General features: G+C 37.2%; 1 protein-coding gene across 8 annotated transcripts in view; it reads left to right on the top strand.

Moving 5' to 3' along the window:
* Positions 1–20,015, top strand: part of NTRK2 (neurotrophic receptor tyrosine kinase 2) — a 206,788-nt gene that overhangs the window by 80,171 nt on the left and 106,602 nt on the right. For 2 of the 8 annotated variants that reach the window (XM_071730226.1, XM_071730224.1), the window contains one exon: positions 8,140–8,309. The exons of 4 other annotated variants lie outside the window; for them this stretch is intronic. In XM_071730226.1, the coding sequence (XP_071586327.1) occupies positions 8,140–8,177 (38 nt within the window). In that variant the 3' untranslated portion in view covers positions 8,178–8,309. Of the gene's footprint in view, positions 1–7,176; positions 7,246–8,139; positions 11,237–20,015 lie in introns of those variants that run through there. 2 more of the 8 variants (XM_071730223.1, XM_071730225.1) reach the window with 2 other exon arrangements.

Raw genomic sequence — 20,015 nt, 5'->3', positions numbered from 1 at the left:
TCTGTTTCTCTGATCATGGAAGAGTTGGGCGTACTGGTTTGGCTACTTATTGATTGAAAATGCAAGGAGATTTGGCTGTGAAGACTAAGGAGTCTGGACAGTGCCTTTAGGAGAAGCTGACATCAAGAAAAGCATCAATCTCTCTTCTTTCAGAAGAAGTATCTCTTATTTCCAGTGCATTTCAAACATTTTGTTAGTGTGGCTACAGGACCATTCTTTCTGTGGAAAGAAGGCACACCTGCTTTCTGTAGCAATGCTACAGAAGTAACTGTGCAATAACACCCTTCCTTTCCTGACTCTGTCCCTGCAGAGTGAGAGTGGTTTTCTTCAGGTGGAAAACAGGGGATGGGTTTGTTCCATGTACTCAGCACAGTACATGTGCTTTTTTATGGCTTTTCACACAGCTTGGAAAATTATGTTTCTTGTGCATCAGTGGCAGCAGACCACTAAGATTCAAATAGGATATATAGCACGTATATAGCATACTGGCTGCCAGACATGGATGAGAAGCACAGTAGCACAAGTTGTAGGAACACAATTTCAAGTAACAGAACACTTTGTTTCACTTACTCACTGCCCAGAGCAGTTACAGCAATATGCAACTAAACATTGTATCCATTATAGACTCATGACTAATTTATTTCATCTTAATTAAGTTTATAAATACATAAAATGAGTTACTAAAATTGTTTACTTTTTCCTGTAAAGTCAATGAATCTTCAGATGGAGCTTTTTGACATTAATTCAGGTGTAGTTTAGCCTAAAAATGCAGTATATATTTTATTCTGTCAAAAAGGTGGTGTAACAGGTAGTAAAAGCAGATTGTGGAAAATTTCCTTTCTTCAAAAGACCATTTTCCTTCTTGATTCCTTTGTGTATCTTATAAAGAGCTCTCCATTGACTGGAGAACCATTTTGTGTCCATATAAAACTGAAAATAGAGTGAAGAAAATCATAGTCAACCTAGAATAAGCACACATTTTACTTACTTTAGCTCCAAGCAGCTGTGATTCACAAGATTCAAACTGCTGCATTTAGTACTATGTTTGAAGAAGTTACCAACTAAGTTTGGCTGCCCAGGGAGGTGGTCTAGTCACCATGCCTGGGGTATTCAAGAAATGTTTAGATATGGTGCTTCAGAATATGGTTTACTGCTTCTGATAGTTGTATTATTGATGGGCTCAATGATCTTGAAGGTCTTTTCCAGCCGTAATGAGTCTTTGATTCTGTATTGTTCATTATTTTCCTTTAAAATTCTGTCCCTCTGCTGTGTTTGAGAGGAATCACAAGGCCATTCACAGCCATGCTGTGTCTTTAGTGTGATTCCAGCTTACAGCAGTATCTGGGAAGAAAGAAAAGCCCCCGGAGCCTTGGAAGAGGTGCTGAGTATGTGTGTACATATATATATATACTTCATGGATATATATATATGAAATATATATGTATATATATATATGCATATATATATATATATACTCCAAGTTGTCTACAAAAGTGTGCCAGACTTTGAATTGGCTTTTCAGGAATGTAAATACAAACCACGAGGTTCATGAAGAAATATCTCTTGCCTCATCTTTAAAGCTCATGTGTTACTGTGAAGAAGGACAAATGTAGACAAGATCCAGTGGAAGGCAAGTGTAAGATTGTCTCTTACCTGTGCTGTAACATTAGGCCTTGGGATAAGAGATAGCTAGCAAGGCTTTTGGGTTATTTTGGGTTTTTCCTTATGGACTTATATCTTAATTTTCATATCAGGAGAGAACTTATACAGTGAAATACTTGAGCCAACACTGTATCAAAATGGGGCAGTTTTCTTTTACCCTGACACTTTAGAAGTCTGCACAGGATGGAGGAAGAGCAGATGCACAGAAATGATGAAGTAATGTTCATGGAACAAAACAATAACTGGGCTTGCTGGAATACGACCCATGGATGCTTGCTGTGAGTCCATTATTCAGCACACATAGATCATGTTTTTTAAGAGACACTGTTAATCACCATGTGGAAGTGCTTGGATAGTAATGACTGTAAAGGAAGGTAGTTTAATGAAGTAAGAAAAAAGGAATAGTTTTACTAGAGACACTCTGTGTTTAGGTTATGCATCTTGTAAGAAGCACTTAGACTACACGGGTAAAATGTCAGAGAAAGGAAGCTGGAGAATTGCTCGGTTAGTGCTGGAATGCCTATGATGATCAAAGAGTTAATATTGTTGTAAAGCAATAGTAAGCAATATAATCCCATTATAAATGTACATATATATTATATAGTTCCATAGTTCTTACTGTACAGGAATGAAGAACCTTTTTTCCCTTATTTATATATGAAAACTAGTTTGCCAGTCCTTGTCAAAAGGCCATATACTGAAAATGTGAAATAACTATTGATTCTTGGAATTGTGCAAACTACTGTGATGACAGAGTTGGCTTCAATATTCAGGTAAAAGCAGAATGGTTTCAAAGTTGACGGTGACTCTCTTTTTCAAAGGGGTAAGACATAATTATGTCGTGTCCTTCATGTGATTTGATCTTCTTTCTTGTGGCTGAAAAGTGACACTTACCAAAAGTTTATCTGTATAGTAGCATTTCTCTATTTTACATGCATACCAATGAGTGTATTAAACTAAAATACTAGGGATGTCATAAGGTAAACAGCCTTCTTTCTTAACAGCTTTGACTTATCAAGTACTTGCAGAAAGCTTTGAGAAAGCATTCCTTGATATATTGATTGAATGCTCAGGCATAGTGTTTCATGCAGATGAGGTGTAGAATAACCTGCAGATGTCCCATGTTTTAAAATGTGTATATAGACTGTAATTGCTACACATTTTCCTATGAATTAGATTTCTATAAATGTGTATTTTCTGTGCTTCTATGGGGAGCTATGGTTACTCTAGAGTTCTCTTTCTGGGTTTGAACTGTTGCTTATTTATACTCTCTTTTTTTTCACTTTAAACTGTCCCTGAATTAGAAGCTGTGCAAAATATATGCACTGACTATCTCCAAGCACTGTGCAAAATTTAAACTCTGTCTCTGAGCACTAGTGGTTTGAGATTCAGCTTTTAATGTCTTTGAATCTCACTAATCAATAACAAGCAAGACAACTACAGCATCAGCAGCAGTATTGTAAAAACAAACATCTGTTGGATGTTGTGCTGAAAGAAATAAGTGTAACAACTGTTCTTAAGAAAGATTCAGTATTTCCTCCTCAAGAGTGCTGAGCAAAAATATTTCATTTTCTGCTTCCAGCTTGGAAAATTAGTACCTCTTCGAATGTATCTTGCTGGGAAATAAAACAAAAACTCCTTATCAGGCTAAGGAAAAACTGATTAAGATATTAAATGATCCTTGTTAGCAACATAGAGGACTACTAGCCCAAAATATTGTTGTCCTCTAAAAAGCTGAGTAGACAGGGCAGGTTATACTGTCTCTTGGTTCTAACTTCTTTCACTCTGAGAACAGTTTAATAGGATTCTACACTAAAGTACATATAATTCTATTTGACTCTCTTTCTCATTTTATGAAGTTGTAGATCAATGAAACAAGCTATTAAACAGATTGACTGCTGCCTGCAACACTAATATTAATGGCTCCAATTTTATTAAGCTCATTTTGAAATCTCATTCAGGTGGCAGCATCCATAAAATGGCAAACTCTTTCCTTATCTGTGGAGTATAAATCTAAACATTAGAGGAAGAGCTAGTGGAAAAGTGGAACTTTCTAAAACATTGCAGTATTTTGAGGAATTGTAAAGGAGACCATAATTTTTGAGTTAATAAAACCAGTCTTGAGGTTAATACAATACCATATTGTTTTCTGCCTTTCCATTGTTGTAAGCAACTGGAAAACAAAAGTGTCAAGACTCTTGACCCTCTAGATGTAAAACTTCATGGGGTAGCCTGTTTAATCTTTCCAGTTATTAGTTTTTCCATTACTGAGTAAACTAGGTAAACTAAGTTACTGGAAAATCTGATCTGAAAAGAGAGACTAATGTGAAATTGAGATACAGAATTTTCTCAGAATTTTGCCAAGTGCCATGTGAGTATATTCATTACAGGAAACTTTTCTTGACTCTGAAAGAGTTTAGGTCATGTTTGTAATGATAAGAAAGTTTACCTGCAGACCTCCAATTTATGTACAGATCATCAGAATAAATTATTTAAAATCCTACTGAAGTAAAAATGATTTTACACATGTTTTCAGGTATGACAATACATTAGCTATTATCATGCTATTAACTGCTCTTGTGCACTAGTTAAAGTAGGGAAAAAGTTGGCTTCTTTACATATAAAAAGGATCATGTTTATGAAAGATTCTTCTTGGCTCTTGGTTACTTGCTTGTTCGGTATGTATAAATACATGAACTTTTTGCTATTTTTCTTTCCTTTTTATGCTTTCTCCTCTAATTAATAGAAAATCTAAGAACAGTTGCTCTAAAAGGCATTTTATCCAGCTTCCAAAAAGAATAAACTCTTAGGAAGTTACAGAACACTTAGCAGTACCTGAGAGACAGATCTGCAAAACTCATGAGATAGTCACCTTCCAGAAAGCCGGTTGAAGGATTAAAAATATCCTTACTATTGGCTCAGCTGGATCTGTATTGATAACATAATTTTAAACTACACTTTATGTAGCACATTCTCTTTGGACAAGAGCCTCTAGACTTGGATTGATGTCCCCAAAATAGTGTATTGCAAAATCACTATAATGTTTTAAGACTAATAGTGAGCACAGTGCTCAGTTCAAAACTCTGTGAATGAAAAGCTGATATGAGAAATAATGTAACAGCAGGCTTATTATCTTTTGCATCTGAGAGAGCCAGGTACATCATGTTCTAAAGGATGAATGAAGTTCTGTAATTTGTTGTACAGGAAGGATGGATAGCTTTTTGTCTCTCCTCCACTTTCGAGTATTTTATTTTTATTCTTCAGTGTACTTTTCTTTGCAAGTATGAGTGGCAGCTTACATAACAGCAGTGGATTTTTTTAAGCTAGTATTAAACTCAGAATCCAGTGCCCAGGCAGCAACTCAAGCCAAAATCAGCCTTTGCCTCAGCCTGCCCAGCTAACTCCTTTTGAGCTCTAAGAAGCCAGGTAAGAGCTTGGCAGTTAGGACATGACAAATCGTCGTCTAAATACCCACTGTCCATAATATTTTGCATCTACTAGTTTAATGACTCCAAATAGTCAGAGAGATTGTGTACAAATGAAGTCATATTTCTGCTGCTTAGTGGGTTGGTAGTTTTTATAGCTTCTCTGTAACTGTTGTGTTTTATTTTGTTTTTTTTTAAAAAACACTCTCTTCAGTTTCTGCATCTTTATATTTCAGTTCATTTTTCATCTTCCATTTTACCTGTGTCCCAGCCCACACCCCCCTGCAATTATCTCCATATTTTTATGTTATTTTCTTTTCTGTGTAGTTTACATGGTTTCCTTCTATGTTTCAGTGACTAAGGTCAATAGACTGTCTTATTTTAAAACATTTTTTTCCTTTCTTCTTTTTAAAATTCCTTTCTATTAATAAATTTTTCCTTTACAAGATGTATTTATAGTGATTAATTCTTGTGACTTCAATAGGACTTGTAGAACTCCCTTGACTCCTGTAGACTGCTCAGGTCCTACGTCTGAGTCTTCTTCCATTTACTTGACTACTGCAGTTAATAATCCACACGCAGATGCAAATAAGAATATAAACAGATCTATTGTCTACCTGTGTTTTGTGTAGTACTGTACACTTAATAGTTGTCCATCAGTTAACTTTTCAAATGCACAATCAGAAGTGAGTTTAAACACAACAGTATAATCCACTGTGATTGCAGCAGACATGGAAAGGAACATACTGCAAGGTCAGAAATCTTTTGCTTGCAATTATTTGCTTTAGTGTTAAAAATGTGGTGTAGATGTGTGTTTGATGTAAATACGTTGTACATACATGTAAATACATTGACTTTGTGTCCGAGAATGTATGCAATCTCATAATTGTAAGAAAACAAAATCCCACAGAGGAGGTCTGAATGGCCTAAAAAACTGAAGGGAAGGTAGCAACCATGAAATAGCTTTCAACTCTATACTACCAAAACCCTGATAATGCTTCTCTCTTTCTGTCTGACCGGTGACTTCGAAACATCTTTCATGGATATTTGCATCCTAAGGGCGATAATGATTAACTACAGTGACTCAGTAAAAATGCTGCAGAAAGGCCTAGAAAAGCCTGCTACTCTCCTATTTGCAGAAACAGATCCTCAGCCTTCCTGGAACTCTCTTAGACAGAGTTTACAACGGGCACATGGTCATGAAATCATATTTTATAGCTATGAGTTTTCCTTGACATTACAGTAGACTTTTAGAGTTGAGATGTTGATATGCTATGCAACTGAGCCTATGGTTTTGAATGCTTTCACTGAATGTGTCATGGTATGGCAAAAGTGTATTAATTCACTTTAAGATACTTTTTATATGTCAGAGGAGACAGTAGAAGAAGCAAGGACCTGAAAAATGTAGGCTTCAGTAAAATCACAGATTACAGCTGTAATGTAGTGTTGCTTACAAGTTCTTGTGGTACTCGTCACCACAGTAAGAAACTCATCTTCTCAGTGTTAGTCTAGCCTAGAGCCTTTATCTCCAGGTAAAACAGAAGCCTGGCCATTCTGAAATGATGCACAGTTTGATTGATACTATATTTGTATGTGTGAATTGGTCAGATCCCTCTGTTTCTTCTTGATGCCTTACATGAAAACTTACAAATTGTTTCAGAGAAAAGGAATTTTGCCACACCCTTTTGGAAATGTACAATGGCTCAAAGCTAGAATGTTCATCTTCTGAATGTGCTATTAGCTATTTTCAGGGCAGAAGTACTAAGAGTGCCTCAAGGTTATAAAAAGCAAGAAAATGTAATGCAAATGAATTAGTCATTGTTACTTAATTACTAACAGTAAAATTCAGCTTCTCTTGAAACTGATAGTTGAAGTCTGTTCATTTTGGCAGATCAGGATTTGGCTATGAATTATTTAAATTGCTGTGGACTATAGATAAACTTTTACTCTTTATAAACATTGAGAACTTACTAAAGCAAAGTAAAAAGAGCCCCAAAAGCATACAAGCAAAATCTACTAATAAAGTTTACATTTGTAGGATAGTAGTACAACTCTCATATGTTGTTGTTTTTTTTTCAAATGTTATCAGAACAAGTAATGGTGACTGTCAACAGTGACGTACATAATAACTCAACTGCATCAGATAACAACAGACTGGGTAAGACAATGCTGATCTAGGGTGTATTTATGCTATGGAGTTAAATAGTTGGATTTCACGCAGGGCTAAACATAGCTTTTTTTGAAGTTCTTATCCGTACACATTCAGGTAGCATTTGGAGGACAGATGTTTCTACTTCATCTAAAATCAGAATACAACTGAGGACTTCATACTTGTGTTTCAATGTACTGTGATGTTAATTTTTAAGTTCCTCTTGATCTAGAAACAATAAATTTAAAGATAATTAATTAATACTTCCCCCAACTCCATTTTTTCCTGCCATTACAAAGTAATTTAATGACATTTAGGCTAGGAGTTTGTTTGGAGAAGAAGAAAGGGTGATGTGCACAGAGCTAAGCTGTGAAACAAAGTTTACTGAGGAACCTGGTGTTGTACTTACAGCAGCTCTGCTCTGCTCTATAGTAAGGTTCCCTTCACTTGTACAGGAACAAAGACAGAGCACTTGATTGTACACCAAGGTTTGTTCACCACAGGCCTTTGCACAAAGCAGCAAGGATTTTCTGACCCATGCATCATGCAAACCCTGGCTGGAAAAGTCTAGTTTCATCGTATTAGAATTAAATATGGATATTTTGATATATTAAAGATAAGTAAGTAACATGCCTTATCCATTCTTAACTGATGAATAAAATCACAGCCCACAAGATAGAGCTTATGTAATTTTCATAAATTCGTAAAGTTTTTATTTAAATTTATATGTATGCTTTAAATGTATTTTATCTTTATGTGTTTGATTGTCAGCTATTCATTTGTATTTGAACTTTTGTATTAATTTTTGTTGTTTTTTCTTCTGTTTTTTGTTTGTTTTGGGTTTTTTTTTTGTTTGTTTGTTTTTAAAGCATGATTTCTCATATTTAATTTTGTTTCTTTTAGGTTTTGTTTTATTTCATAAGATCCCACTGGATGGGTAAATGAAATAAGGAAAAGATGATAGAGGGGCTGTTGAGCTTGTGGAAGCTGTATGCTGCATACTAGGGAGTGGACATTGCTCTTGCCGAGTGAAGTGCCACCTCCCATGGACTTCTCTTTTAGATGCTGGCTGTGTTTGGAGAACTGTAGAAATACATTCAAATCAGTAGCTGTTTTTGAAAGAACAGGGTGAACAGAGCCCTGAGGCAGCTATAAAACTCAAGAAAATCCATAAATAAGCTATCACACTTTTTACAATTGCCTTGTCCTCAGTACGTCTTCCAGAATCACATTGAGATGAAATTGCGCTATAGTGTTTCCTCTGTCAATCTTTTTCTGTTTGATCTTAACTGGAAAGATTGTTTTTATAAATAATATTTATCGAAGGTGAACTGCAAAGTTGCTTATATTTTATTGCAATAGTGGCTCTGCAAAACTTCTATAAATGCTTGATTTGAGTGTGAGTGTAAACTCATTGATTTCAGTGGGAATGCTCACATCCTGAAGTTAAGTTCATGTATATTTTCAGGAAATGGACTAAAATCCTAAAGCACTAAATTGCAGAGCTGGCCCTACAAATCCTAGTTATGTATGTGGTTCCACTGACTTTGCCAGAAAGATGGGGAATGGGGGCTGTATACAGAAAGGTGGCAGTACTGAATAGTTAGTGCATTTGGGTGCTGAAAGAGTGTCATTTCTTACACATTCAGTTAGGTCATGCTTATTCAGGATAGCCCATAAGTTTTTGGGTAAGTGTACAAACCATTAGTAGGTTGGAATGCTTATTTTGAGCCATGTGCAAGAATAACAACACTGTATGGTTGGTCCATCAGACTGTCCTATTTAACTGTTCATATTTAACTGTGAGGTATGCTTCAGAAGAGATCCTACTCTTTTCTGAGAAGAGTTTATTATAACAAGTAAAGCTAAGTGAAGGCATGACCATTTTGCAAGAGAAGGGACAGCATTTCGATGTCGGGCTAGATGTTAATTTTCATGCTATTTACCTATCAAATCCTGAGTTCAGAATTTGATTTTTTCAGTCTAGGGAATAGTAAGAAAGATGAAGTTTCAGGGTTTAAACCGTGACTTAGCTACAAAGATTAGCAGCAAAACACTGAGATAGATGCTTACATTTCTATGCATTTTGATTACTTTTCTGAGTTGTTCTTGATTTTAACTCCTTAAAATTACATTTAGTAAAAAAAAGAGATGTAATTGTTTGGTCTCTCCTGCATTTGCTTTTAATTGATTATGTATTTTAATTTCAGCCATTTTCACCTTTCCATTCAAACACTGTTGTCTTTTCTTTAGCTGCAGTCTTTTACAGTGTCCACCATCCCATTCTGCATTGCTGTCTTGACTCTCTTGTTCTATCTCTGTATCCTTACTGAATGTTTGCCTTTTAAGACTCTTTGTCCTCTGATGTTTTCTTTGTGTTCTCTTCAGTCTCTTGCATCCAAGTTCTTTATTTCTGCTATGCTCAAGATTTGGAAATATCCTTATTAGTCAAGAAATATATCCACAACTTGCATTATTCTAGACCTATGCAGAGAGCTATTTTCTTTCTCTTGACACTGGCTAGGGAAGGTGAGTTGCAGTTCCTGAAGTGCTTTCTTCACTTCTCAAAAATCTGTCATAAAGATGTGTTCTTTGCTGCACATTAAAGAAGAGAGCAGAAGTGGAAGTCTACTGATGACTTAGGAATCGTGGTATCTTTGTTGCCCTGCACATAGAGTGGTGATCTGGGGAGGGATGGCAGCAATTAAGGGTATCCGTTATAGTTCTTGTTTGAAATTAGATGTCAACAAGTATTCTGCTGCTCCTCAGAAACAATATTAGGAATGTCTGCCTTTTTTCCTCCCTAAGTCTATGTGGACATGATCTTATTTATAGACATACTAACTTCTTTTCTGCTTACTGATTTTTTTAATTTCCTTTTACTTATATTCTTCTCAGACTTACTGCTTATCTATGAATCTCTCCTCATGTTGAAATTGTATCTTATGCTATTGAGCTGATATTAAATGAATGGAGAATCACTTAGGTCAGCAATATTTGAATTAAAGTCAGTGGAATTACATCAAAGTTGGATCATAAGCAGAGTATGATCCAGTAGCCCAGACTCTAGTCTAAGTTTTGCTGGGACAAAGTGATCATATTTCTGTTATGTATTCACAATTCATTGCCAGATAAATACAGTGAGAATTTAAACTCTTTTCTTCTGGCAGAGAGAAGGCAAACTTGCAGAGCTGGAATTTGGCAGTTGATTTTCAAAATATTTAATTTTAATGGGTAGTTCTTTCTGATTCATAATATTTATATGCATAAATGTGCACAGTTATTGATTGGGGATCTTACATATTTTTTTTTGTAATTTATTTTGTAGCACTTTGCAGTTCATCTTTATAGTATAGGAGTAAGTTTGACCTTCAAATATGTACTGACATGATATTTTGGATTTTATGTAATCATGGAGGTAACTTTAATAAACCACAACTGATTTATACAACACCAATGAAATATATATATATATATATATGTGCAAGTATATATATATATATATATGAATATTTTTCTTACATATTTTGTACTATATCTTATATTAGCTACTCAGTGCACTATTACTTAATGCAGATATTAACAGAACCTTATGGATTACAGCATGTGATTTGTTACTGGTAATCGCTTATTGCAGACGTTTAACGCTTGATGGAAAAAAACCTACATGTTTCTAAAATGGTTTCTTTTCAGTGTGTGTATAGAGTCTCTTAAAGTTAAGGAAGCTAAATGGAAATTGTGGTACCCACTAGCTTCAGACTTTCAGGTTGATTCTAAGTGATGTTGCTTGTAGAGATTCTGATCTGCCTAAATGGTGCTGGTTTATAAAGGGCTCAGCTATTTAGGAATTTGTGACTTTCTTACAATAAAGCGAGACTCAAACTAAGACTTAAGGCAGGAACTATTAACATGGTAGAAGTTGCCGAAGATCCAGGATTTGACATTAAAGAGCTTTAATATTGTTTCATTGAGCAATAAAAAAGGCTATGAAGTGTCTAAAGGCAGAATTGCTTTTTTTTTTTTTTCACTGTGCTAGACACAAAACTGAAATAAAAGCAAATTTCCAATGTTCTGCTAGAAGGCCTTTATTTATACTGTAATTTACTTCAAATTGACATCTAATGTACTCAGAGAAGTACTGAAATAAGCTATTGAGAATTTTGATGAGCAAATATATTGGGAGACTGAAGTGGAAGCACTGCTGTGATGCTTTGGTGTGAAGCGAGGCACGTCACCTGATCTGTTAAATAGACCTGCTCAGGCTGAATGTGGTAGAAGTTTGATTAGTGGCCAGCTCTATGTTGCAAACAAGTGCATTGTTCCCTGGAAGAGCCCAGAGTCGCTATTGTGCTTTCTGCACCTGCCTGTCATGCCAGGTGAGGTGGGCCTCTTGCAAAAGCTGTTCCTGCAGAAATGTATTAGGGGACTGTGTTTTTGTGTTGATGGGTGTGGGGGGACCTCACAGGCAAGAGCAGATGGAGGCTACTGTGACACATTCACATGGCAATATATGTGTGTCAGAGTATCCTAACTTGTGCGAAGTAGTCCCCAACCTTTCTACTGGCTTTGACTAGCTGCTGGGTCTCTCCCATGCAGCAATGAAGAAAACCATTTGTTTCAGTGTCAGCAAGATCCTTGTTGGCAGCAGGCAGTGACAAGAAAGCCTGTGGACATTGTTCTGTTTCAGATGGTTCTTGCAGTAATGGCTCTTCTTTAACTCATGGAAAAAGAATTAGTAACCTATTTCTTTCCTAAGGTGTAGCCAATCTGTAAGAACACGCTTTTCAAAAATTACAAAATTATGGTACATAATCAGTACACTTCTACTGACTCTTTATACAACAGCATTCATACAGATGTCCAGTTTCTCAGTCCCTTCTCCTGGCCATCCATGATAATTTGACAATTAATCATACACATGAAGTCTAGCACTTAGAAGCTGTCTGAATGCCTAAAACCTTGAAAATGGTTTGCACGTTGGAAGCTTTCAGACAGCTAAAAAAGTATCCTTTCTGACATCTTCTTGATTCTTACTTCAGTGCTCCTTTTCTAGTTGTGTATTGAACATTTGAAATAATAAGAAAGTTATTAATGGATTGGGAGGCCTAAGTATTCTGCTCATACTTATTTAAAAGAAACCCCAGAAGCTTACCTGAAGGTTTTAGTATTTCCTTCTTCTTCTACTTCCTCATCATTCTTTATGGCTTTTTCTCTTCCTTCCAATTTTCAGGGGTTCTTCTGTTTTTCCTTCTTTGCTGTTCTTGCCAGAGGTCAACATCCTCCTTTGAGAGCTGTGATATGCACTCTTCTCATTAGGTTAGAAATATCCTTTAATTACTCATGTGAAGAGCTGTGCTGTCATTATGTGATAGTGTGAAGTATTCCAGATTATAGTGCAGGCCCATGTTGTGCCAGATTTTTGGTTCTGCTATCCGCAGCAAGCATTCTTGGATGGCTGGAAGTTCTGAGAAATAAAAATACAGCATTGGAGGGAGCACAGACTGTGTTGGTACTGTGTGTTTTGTATGTTTCACAGCCTTGTCCTGCTTCCATCAGAATGTGTATTCCCCAAACCTTGGAAGGTGACTTCCATGTGTTCTGTTTTTCTTTTATACGTGCAAATTAAATCTGCTGTGCAAATAGAAAACAATTCATCAATTGGAAATAAATGCAGCTATTTAGTTCCACAAGACTGTAGACTGTATGATCAAACATGTGGAATACAATACTGCCTTTGAGTCAAATGTTAAGTTTAACTGCTTAGCATACTTTCAGAAAAAAGGTATGCTCCTTCAGACAGACTGAAGGATCTCAGCTTGGATTGTGTATTGATATGGAAGTGCCTTATCCTTACAGTTTTAATAGCATCCTTCCATGGTTAGATATATTTTTTTCAGCTGCAAGGAGTGTGTTGAATAAACAAGTGTTCTGGCCTGGAGCAGGTAGTAGAGACCCAAGTTCCTCTCATTTTGAAGAGAGCACTTCTCCCATTGCCCTTAGAGGCAGCATCTCACAGTGGTGCTGCTAAGCAGGTTACATCTTAACCCAGGAGAAAACTCCCCTCATTGCATACACACTTTCATTGTAACTTGTTCCTCAGCTGGAGAGGCAAGAGCAACCACACAGGATTTCAGGGAACAGCCTGATGTTAAGGAAAGTAAAGGGTGAAGGCATAGCTTTCTTGTGATGACTTTGATTGATGAAGCAGTGTAGTGCTTACTTCTCAGGCATGTCCAAAAAATGGGAAAAAATCCAATTCTTTGGCAAATACATTGGAAAAGTATTTCATTGCCATTAAAATCTCCGTGTTTCTTGTCTTAGATTTCACGTTCAGCTTAAAAATTGTAAGACAGCCATTCTATTGGTATCAAAGTATAGAGCTAAGGTATTGTTTACTAAAACTTACTTTTCACATTGTGAAAAAAGTAGTACTCAAATGATAGCACGAAAATTTCATCTACTGTATCACATCATAAAAAAAAGAAGTTTGCTATAATCCACCAGCAAGTTGTGAATCCTTTCTGAACCCTCTATTTCTTCACATTGTAACTGTTTTATATTTATTGTAGATAACAGACAATAATAGTTTTTATTTACAATTACAACCATAGCAGTTTGAAAAATCTATACTTTAAAAAGATATGTACTTGAGGAACTCACTTTTAACAGACCAATAAAGTTTTATAATTCATTATCACTGTGTCTTTCATTCTGTAAATTGTTCACATCTAGTATTTCATCAGTAATTTTTCAGTTTATTGGAAAATATGTGGATCTTGGAGTGATCCTCACGTGTTACCTGTTGTTATAAATGTGCTTATTGTTGTTTTTTGTTCTGATAAAAAGTATGACTTAACTCCTTAATTACATTTTTATAGCATCTTGGATGCCTGCCAAAAAACTGTTTGCAACAGTTTTATTTCTACTTAATTTAATTTAAACTTATGTGTGTTTACCATACATTCCATCAGGTGGGTGTGTATTCAAATCAAATTTGACTGTGAGCCATAAAGACCATGAGTTCATTAGTTGAATACTCAAATTGTACTGGTTTTCCAAACTGTTTTGAGGAAACATCAGTTCTGTGATTTGAAGGGTGTGTTTTGGTTTGGGACTTTTTTAGCCTGGATCATCTGAATTTCTTGATAGACGGAATGAAATAGAGCCCACAAGAATATTGAAATGCTTATGTCACAGTCTGAGCCCAGTATTTTTCTGTTTTTGCTTTTTTCTAGGTTGTATCATTTTCCTATGAATTTGATTGCTGTATTTTAATTAAAGCAGATGTGGTTGTTGCATTACATGTTCATTTTCTTGTTTGTGAAATGTTTGGTCATACTGTACTCTTCTAGGAGCTAAGGGCATCAATGACCACTGGTGGCAATTCTGCTTTGTATGCTAGTGGCAAATTTTTTAATTTTTTCACCTATTAGAACAACTGTAATTTCTTAGATTCGTAGAATCATGTCATGTAGTGTATTTTGCATGTATGCCTTTTTATCATCATCCACATAAAATATGCTTTTGGAAGTAATTTGATTCATGATCACTAGAAGAGACAGGCTTCATATAAATGTCCATTATTTTCAAAGAGAATCTTTCAATAGGACTGCTATTACAGGTAAATTGTATTATTGATTAAGCTGGTATAGACAATTATTTAAAAAAAACATTCCAACAATATAAATATTGTGTTAATGAAAATACTTTATCAAGAAGAAAAACACTGAAATTGTGATGCAGTGGATATTTTTTTGAGAGGTAGCAAGCTTGCCATTGAAATACTGTATTATAGGTTTTGAAGCATCAACAGTGTAAAAAGTTACTGTCTAGGGAGAACAATAAAAAAATGAAGCTAAGTAAAGGCAAAAATGAAAATAAATATTGGTGCTGCCCAGGAAATTACAAAGTCAACAGTATAAGAAGTAACATAAAGTCTTAATCTTCTTGATTACACAAATAGTGTAAAAATGAAAATTAGGGTTCAATTCTTAATGAACGTGGACTGTAACTTTGCAGTATTCTTGTATAAATAAATTGATGCTGTCCATTTGAATGAGAAAAAAATACAAATGACATGTAAGGGATATTTGTTATCTTGAGATATTGTTATCTCTGTCTAATTTCTCCATTAATACACTCTAAAAACAAAAAGTTAATTCATTGGTTGGTTTTGTTACTATTTTAAAAGTAAAATTAATTTTTAAAATCACCTTTCAGATTGAGTTGATATTTCTTCTTATGTTTGTAAGCAGACTGTAAAGAAAAATAATAGAACGTGTAAGATTTGTAGTCCTAACAATGACTGCAAAATGTGATAAAATCCTGTATACTGATATTTAGATAATTCTGTTGAAAGACCTTTTTGACAATTTGTTTTACCTATAAAAAGCAAATATAATGTGCAGTTTTCTAAACTAAGTGTTTTCTAGCTAGTTTGTTAAAGGTGAGAGATTTAATTGTTATTTGTCTTCTGAGTTGATATCAAGAGCTCTAGAACTTTAATAAGCAGAGCAGAGTTAACAATAAAAGAAGATGTCATTAATGACTATAAACAGGGAATGGAGTTTTAACTAAAATAATCCCTTCAAAACAAACAAAAAAAGCAGTTCATAGTGTCTGATGAAAAACAAAAGTGGATAAAGAGAATCATAGAATGGTTTGGGTTAGAAGGGACCTTAAAGATCATCCATTTCCAACCCCTCTGCGTGAACAGAGGCACCTCCCACTAGACCAGGCTGCTCAGAGGCCCATCCAGCCTGACCTTGAACATTTCCAGGGAAGGGGCAGCCACAGCTTCCCTAGGCAACCTGTTCCAGGGTATCAACACCCTCACAGTATAGAATTTCCTCCTGATATCTAACCTAAATCTACTCTCTTTCAGTTCAAAAGAATCATCCCTTCATCCTATCACTACATGCCTGGATAAAAAGACCATCCCCAGCTTTCTTGTAGGCTTCCTGCAGGTACTGGAAGGCTTCCATTAGGTCTCTCCAGAAGTTTCTCTTCTGCAAGCTGGCAAAGCCAGGCTCTCTCAGCCTGTCTTCACAGGAGAGGTGCTCCAGCTCTCTGATCATTTTTGTGACCCTTCTCAGGACTCCCTCCAACAGCACCATGTCCTTCTTACATTGGGTGCTTCAGACCTTGACACAGTACTCCAGGTGGGGTCTCACAAGAACAGAGTAGAGGGGGAGAATCAGCTCCCTCAACCTGCTGGCCACGCTTCTTTTGATGCCATGAGCTTGTCTTTCTGGGCTGCATGCACATATTGCCAGCTCATGTTGAGCTTCTTATCAACCAACATACACAAGTCCTTCTCCTCAAGGCTATTCTGTGACCACTCTCCACCCAAACCTTGCACGTGGACTTACTGGACTTCACAAGGTTGGCATAAGGCCACCTCTCAAGCCTGTCAATGGTGAAATTCCTTCCACGCAGTGCATTGACCACACGAGGCAAGTTGGTGTAGTCAGCAAACTTGCTGAGGGTGCACTCAACCCCACCATCTGTCACTGACAAAGATGTTAAGCACCAGTTTCAGTACTGGCCACAAACTCAGGTTTATGTTTCCATTATGTTTCCAGTCAGTGGGAACTTCCCTGGACTGCCACAGTTTGTCAGATATGATGGATAGTGTTTAATCTACTAGTTCTCTCAGAACCTGTGGTGTATCTCATCAGATCCCAGGGACTTGTGCACCATCAACTTCTTCAGATGGCCTTGAACAGTCTTCTCCTACAGTGGCTGTTTCTTCATTCTCCCACTAGGGACTGTGTCTTTTGTGAGTTGGGCCATGTGGCCTGAGCACTTCTTAAAGAAAAATAAGCCAAAAAAGTTACTGAGTACTTTGGCCTTCTCCATATCCTGGGCAACCTGTTTCCTTTCAAAGAGGGCCACATTTATCCTACTCTTCTTTTTATGACCCTCATAGATATAGATGCTTTTCTTGTTGCCCTTGGTGTCTCTTGCCAGATTTAATTCTGTCAGGGCTTTAACTTTCCTAAGCTGATCCCTGGGTGCTTCAACAATTTCTCTGTATTCCTCTCAGGCTTCCTGTCCTTGCTTCCACCCTCTGTAGACTTGCTCTTTGTGCTTGAGTTTTTCCAGGAGCTCCTTATTCATCCAAACAGGCATCCTGGCTTTTTTGCCTGACATCCTCTTTGTTAGGATTCCTCACTTCTGAGCTTGGAGGAGGTGATCTTTGAATATTAACCAGATTTCTTGGACTCTTTTTCTCTGCAGGGCCTTATGTGATGGTATTGCCTGTTTTCCTGAAGTCCAGGATAGCACCTCTTCAGTGCCCCAAGAATCTGGAGCCTTCTCTTCTCCAGGCTGAACAACCCCAGCTCCCTCAGCCTGACTTCACAGGACAGGTGTTCCAGTCTACTGATCATTTTTGTAACCCTCATCTGGACCCACTCCATCAGGTCCATGTTCTTCCTGTGCTGGGGACTCCAGACCTGGATGTAGTACTCCGGGTGAGATCTTACCAGAGGAAAGTGACAGAATCACCTCTATCAATCTGCTGGCCACGCTGCTTCTGATGCAGCCCAGGATGTGACTGTGGTTTGCAAGAGCAGACTGTTGGCTCACATCCAGCTTTTCATCCATCAGCATCCCCAAGTCCTTTTCTGCAGGGCTGCTCTCTATCACCCAGCCTGTCCCAGCCTGTACTGATAGTGCAGATTGTTCTGACCCAGGTGCAGGACCCTGCACGTGGTCTTGTTGAACCTCCTGTGGTTCACCTGGGCCCACCTCTCCTGTTTGTTCAGGTCCTTCTGGATGACATTCCCATCTCTTGGGATTATCAGCAGCACTATTCAGCTTGGTGTCATCTGCAAACATGCTGGTGGTGCACTCAATCCTGCTGTCTATATCCTTTCTAAAAATATGAAAGAGTACAGGACCCAGTACAGACCCATGAGGGACACTCCTTGTCAGTGGTTTCCATCAGGACTTCGAGCCACTGACTACTACCCTCTGGGTGCCACCATCCATGCAATTCCTTATCCACTGAACAGTCCACCCATCAAACCTGTAACTCTCCAGCTAGGCAAGTAGGATATTGTGAGGGACCGTGTTGAAGGCCTTAAAGAAGTCCAGAGAGATCACAACTGATGTAGTTACCCTATCATAGAAAGCCACTAGATTTATTAGACAGGGTTTGCCCTTGGTGAAGCCATGGTGGCAGTCTTGGATCTCTTTCCTGTTCTCCACATGCCTTATCAGACCTTCTAGAAGAATGTGCTCCATGATCTTCCCAGGCACAGAGGTGAGGCTGAGAGGCTAGTAGTTCGCAGGGTTCTCCTTACTACCCTTTTTAAAAATGGGTTTAATGTGTTCCTTCTTGCAGTCACCAGGGGCTTCACCTAACATAAATATCATGGAGAGTGGTTTGGTGACTACCAGTTTTTCTCAGGACTCTGAGATGAAAGATATGGAAAAGTACTTTTGAAAGAAAGCTTAAAGTAAATTTGGATTAGACTTCTTGTCAGGTGCACAAGTTGATAGCGTGCTCTGGTAGTTGAAAAAATAATTTAACATTCACTTGTGTGTTTTATTTATGCAATTTGATTTTCTACAGTAGTTTCTAAACTGGTAGTTTATTCCCCTTAGGCCATTCTTATGATGGCTGTTATGTTTCTTCATTTTTGCACATAGCAAATGCCAGATATAATTCCTTATTGCATTGCACCAGTAATCAGTAAGATCTTGTAATAAGTTGGAATATTAATGTGGCTGTGTCTTTCATACCTTCATTCTCTCTTGCCACCTGTAAGTGCTGTGCTTCTTACACATGCCAAGGATGGAGAGAATTCAACTGGCTGTTTAGCCATGACGTTTTCCCAAGGGAGCTAGTATGCAAAAGGAAAATATAGCAGTGTGTGTTTGGAACCACATATCAATTACACCACAGATTGTATTTCCTTCATAACTCTTAATAACTAATATTAGTTATGAAAAATCACATTGTTAGGGGTTGCAAGGGACCTCGAGAGATCATCAAGTCCAACTCCCCTGCCAGAGCAGGACCACCAAGTAAAAGACAAGAAAGCAGTGAAACTCTTTGTGGCCATATGGGTGTATATTGTGTGGTTTCTTGATGACTAATGTGGTCCCACAGAATAATCATGATATTTTTCCCTGAAAGCATTTTAACACAAGGTCAGCATGGAATTCAATGATACCTCAGGAATGGATGCATCATCCCTGCCTCAGAGAACACAATCCAAGAAAACGGCTAGTTTTGTATAAACCTTTGTTGGAAGGCTGGGTAATGTTTCTTTTAGTTTGTTGTCAGTTCATGCCAAGTTTTTGTTATGTCTTTACTCCAGCAGAAGTTGCAGCATAGACCTTGCTCCTAAACCAGAGATGCCCTTTCTTTTTCTTAAGATGCATGGCACACAGCTGATTTCAATGCTTCTTTGTGAGACCTGGTGTAATGCTGGGGTCAGAGATTGTAAGTTAGCTCACGCTTTCTTGCCCTCGATGGTTCCAGTGTTAAAGTCAGTAGATGTAACCATGTCAGAGATTCCTGAAGCACTTGCACCTAATAAATGCACGGTCATAAGAAGTTGGTTCACTTCTGTTAAATGACTTAAGACTACTAGGAAAAAGCCAAGGCCTATGTGTAGCTGTATGGATTAACTATTAGAATTAAAACAGAACTTAAAGTCTCAGTATGTCTGTGCTTTGCAGAAGAAAACATTTACATAAGACTGAGTTTCACTGAGATTCAAATTAGTGCATTTTGCCTTAAATATGAGAGACAAAAGTTT

This window comes from Heliangelus exortis, chromosome Z, assembly GCF_036169615.1.
Source record: "Heliangelus exortis chromosome Z, bHelExo1.hap1, whole genome shotgun sequence".
In the NCBI taxonomy this organism is placed as follows: Eukaryota; Metazoa; Chordata; class Aves; order Apodiformes; family Trochilidae; genus Heliangelus; species Heliangelus exortis.
The sequence above is the reverse complement of the archived record's forward strand: the minus strand, read 5'-3'. Positions and strand labels throughout refer to the sequence as shown.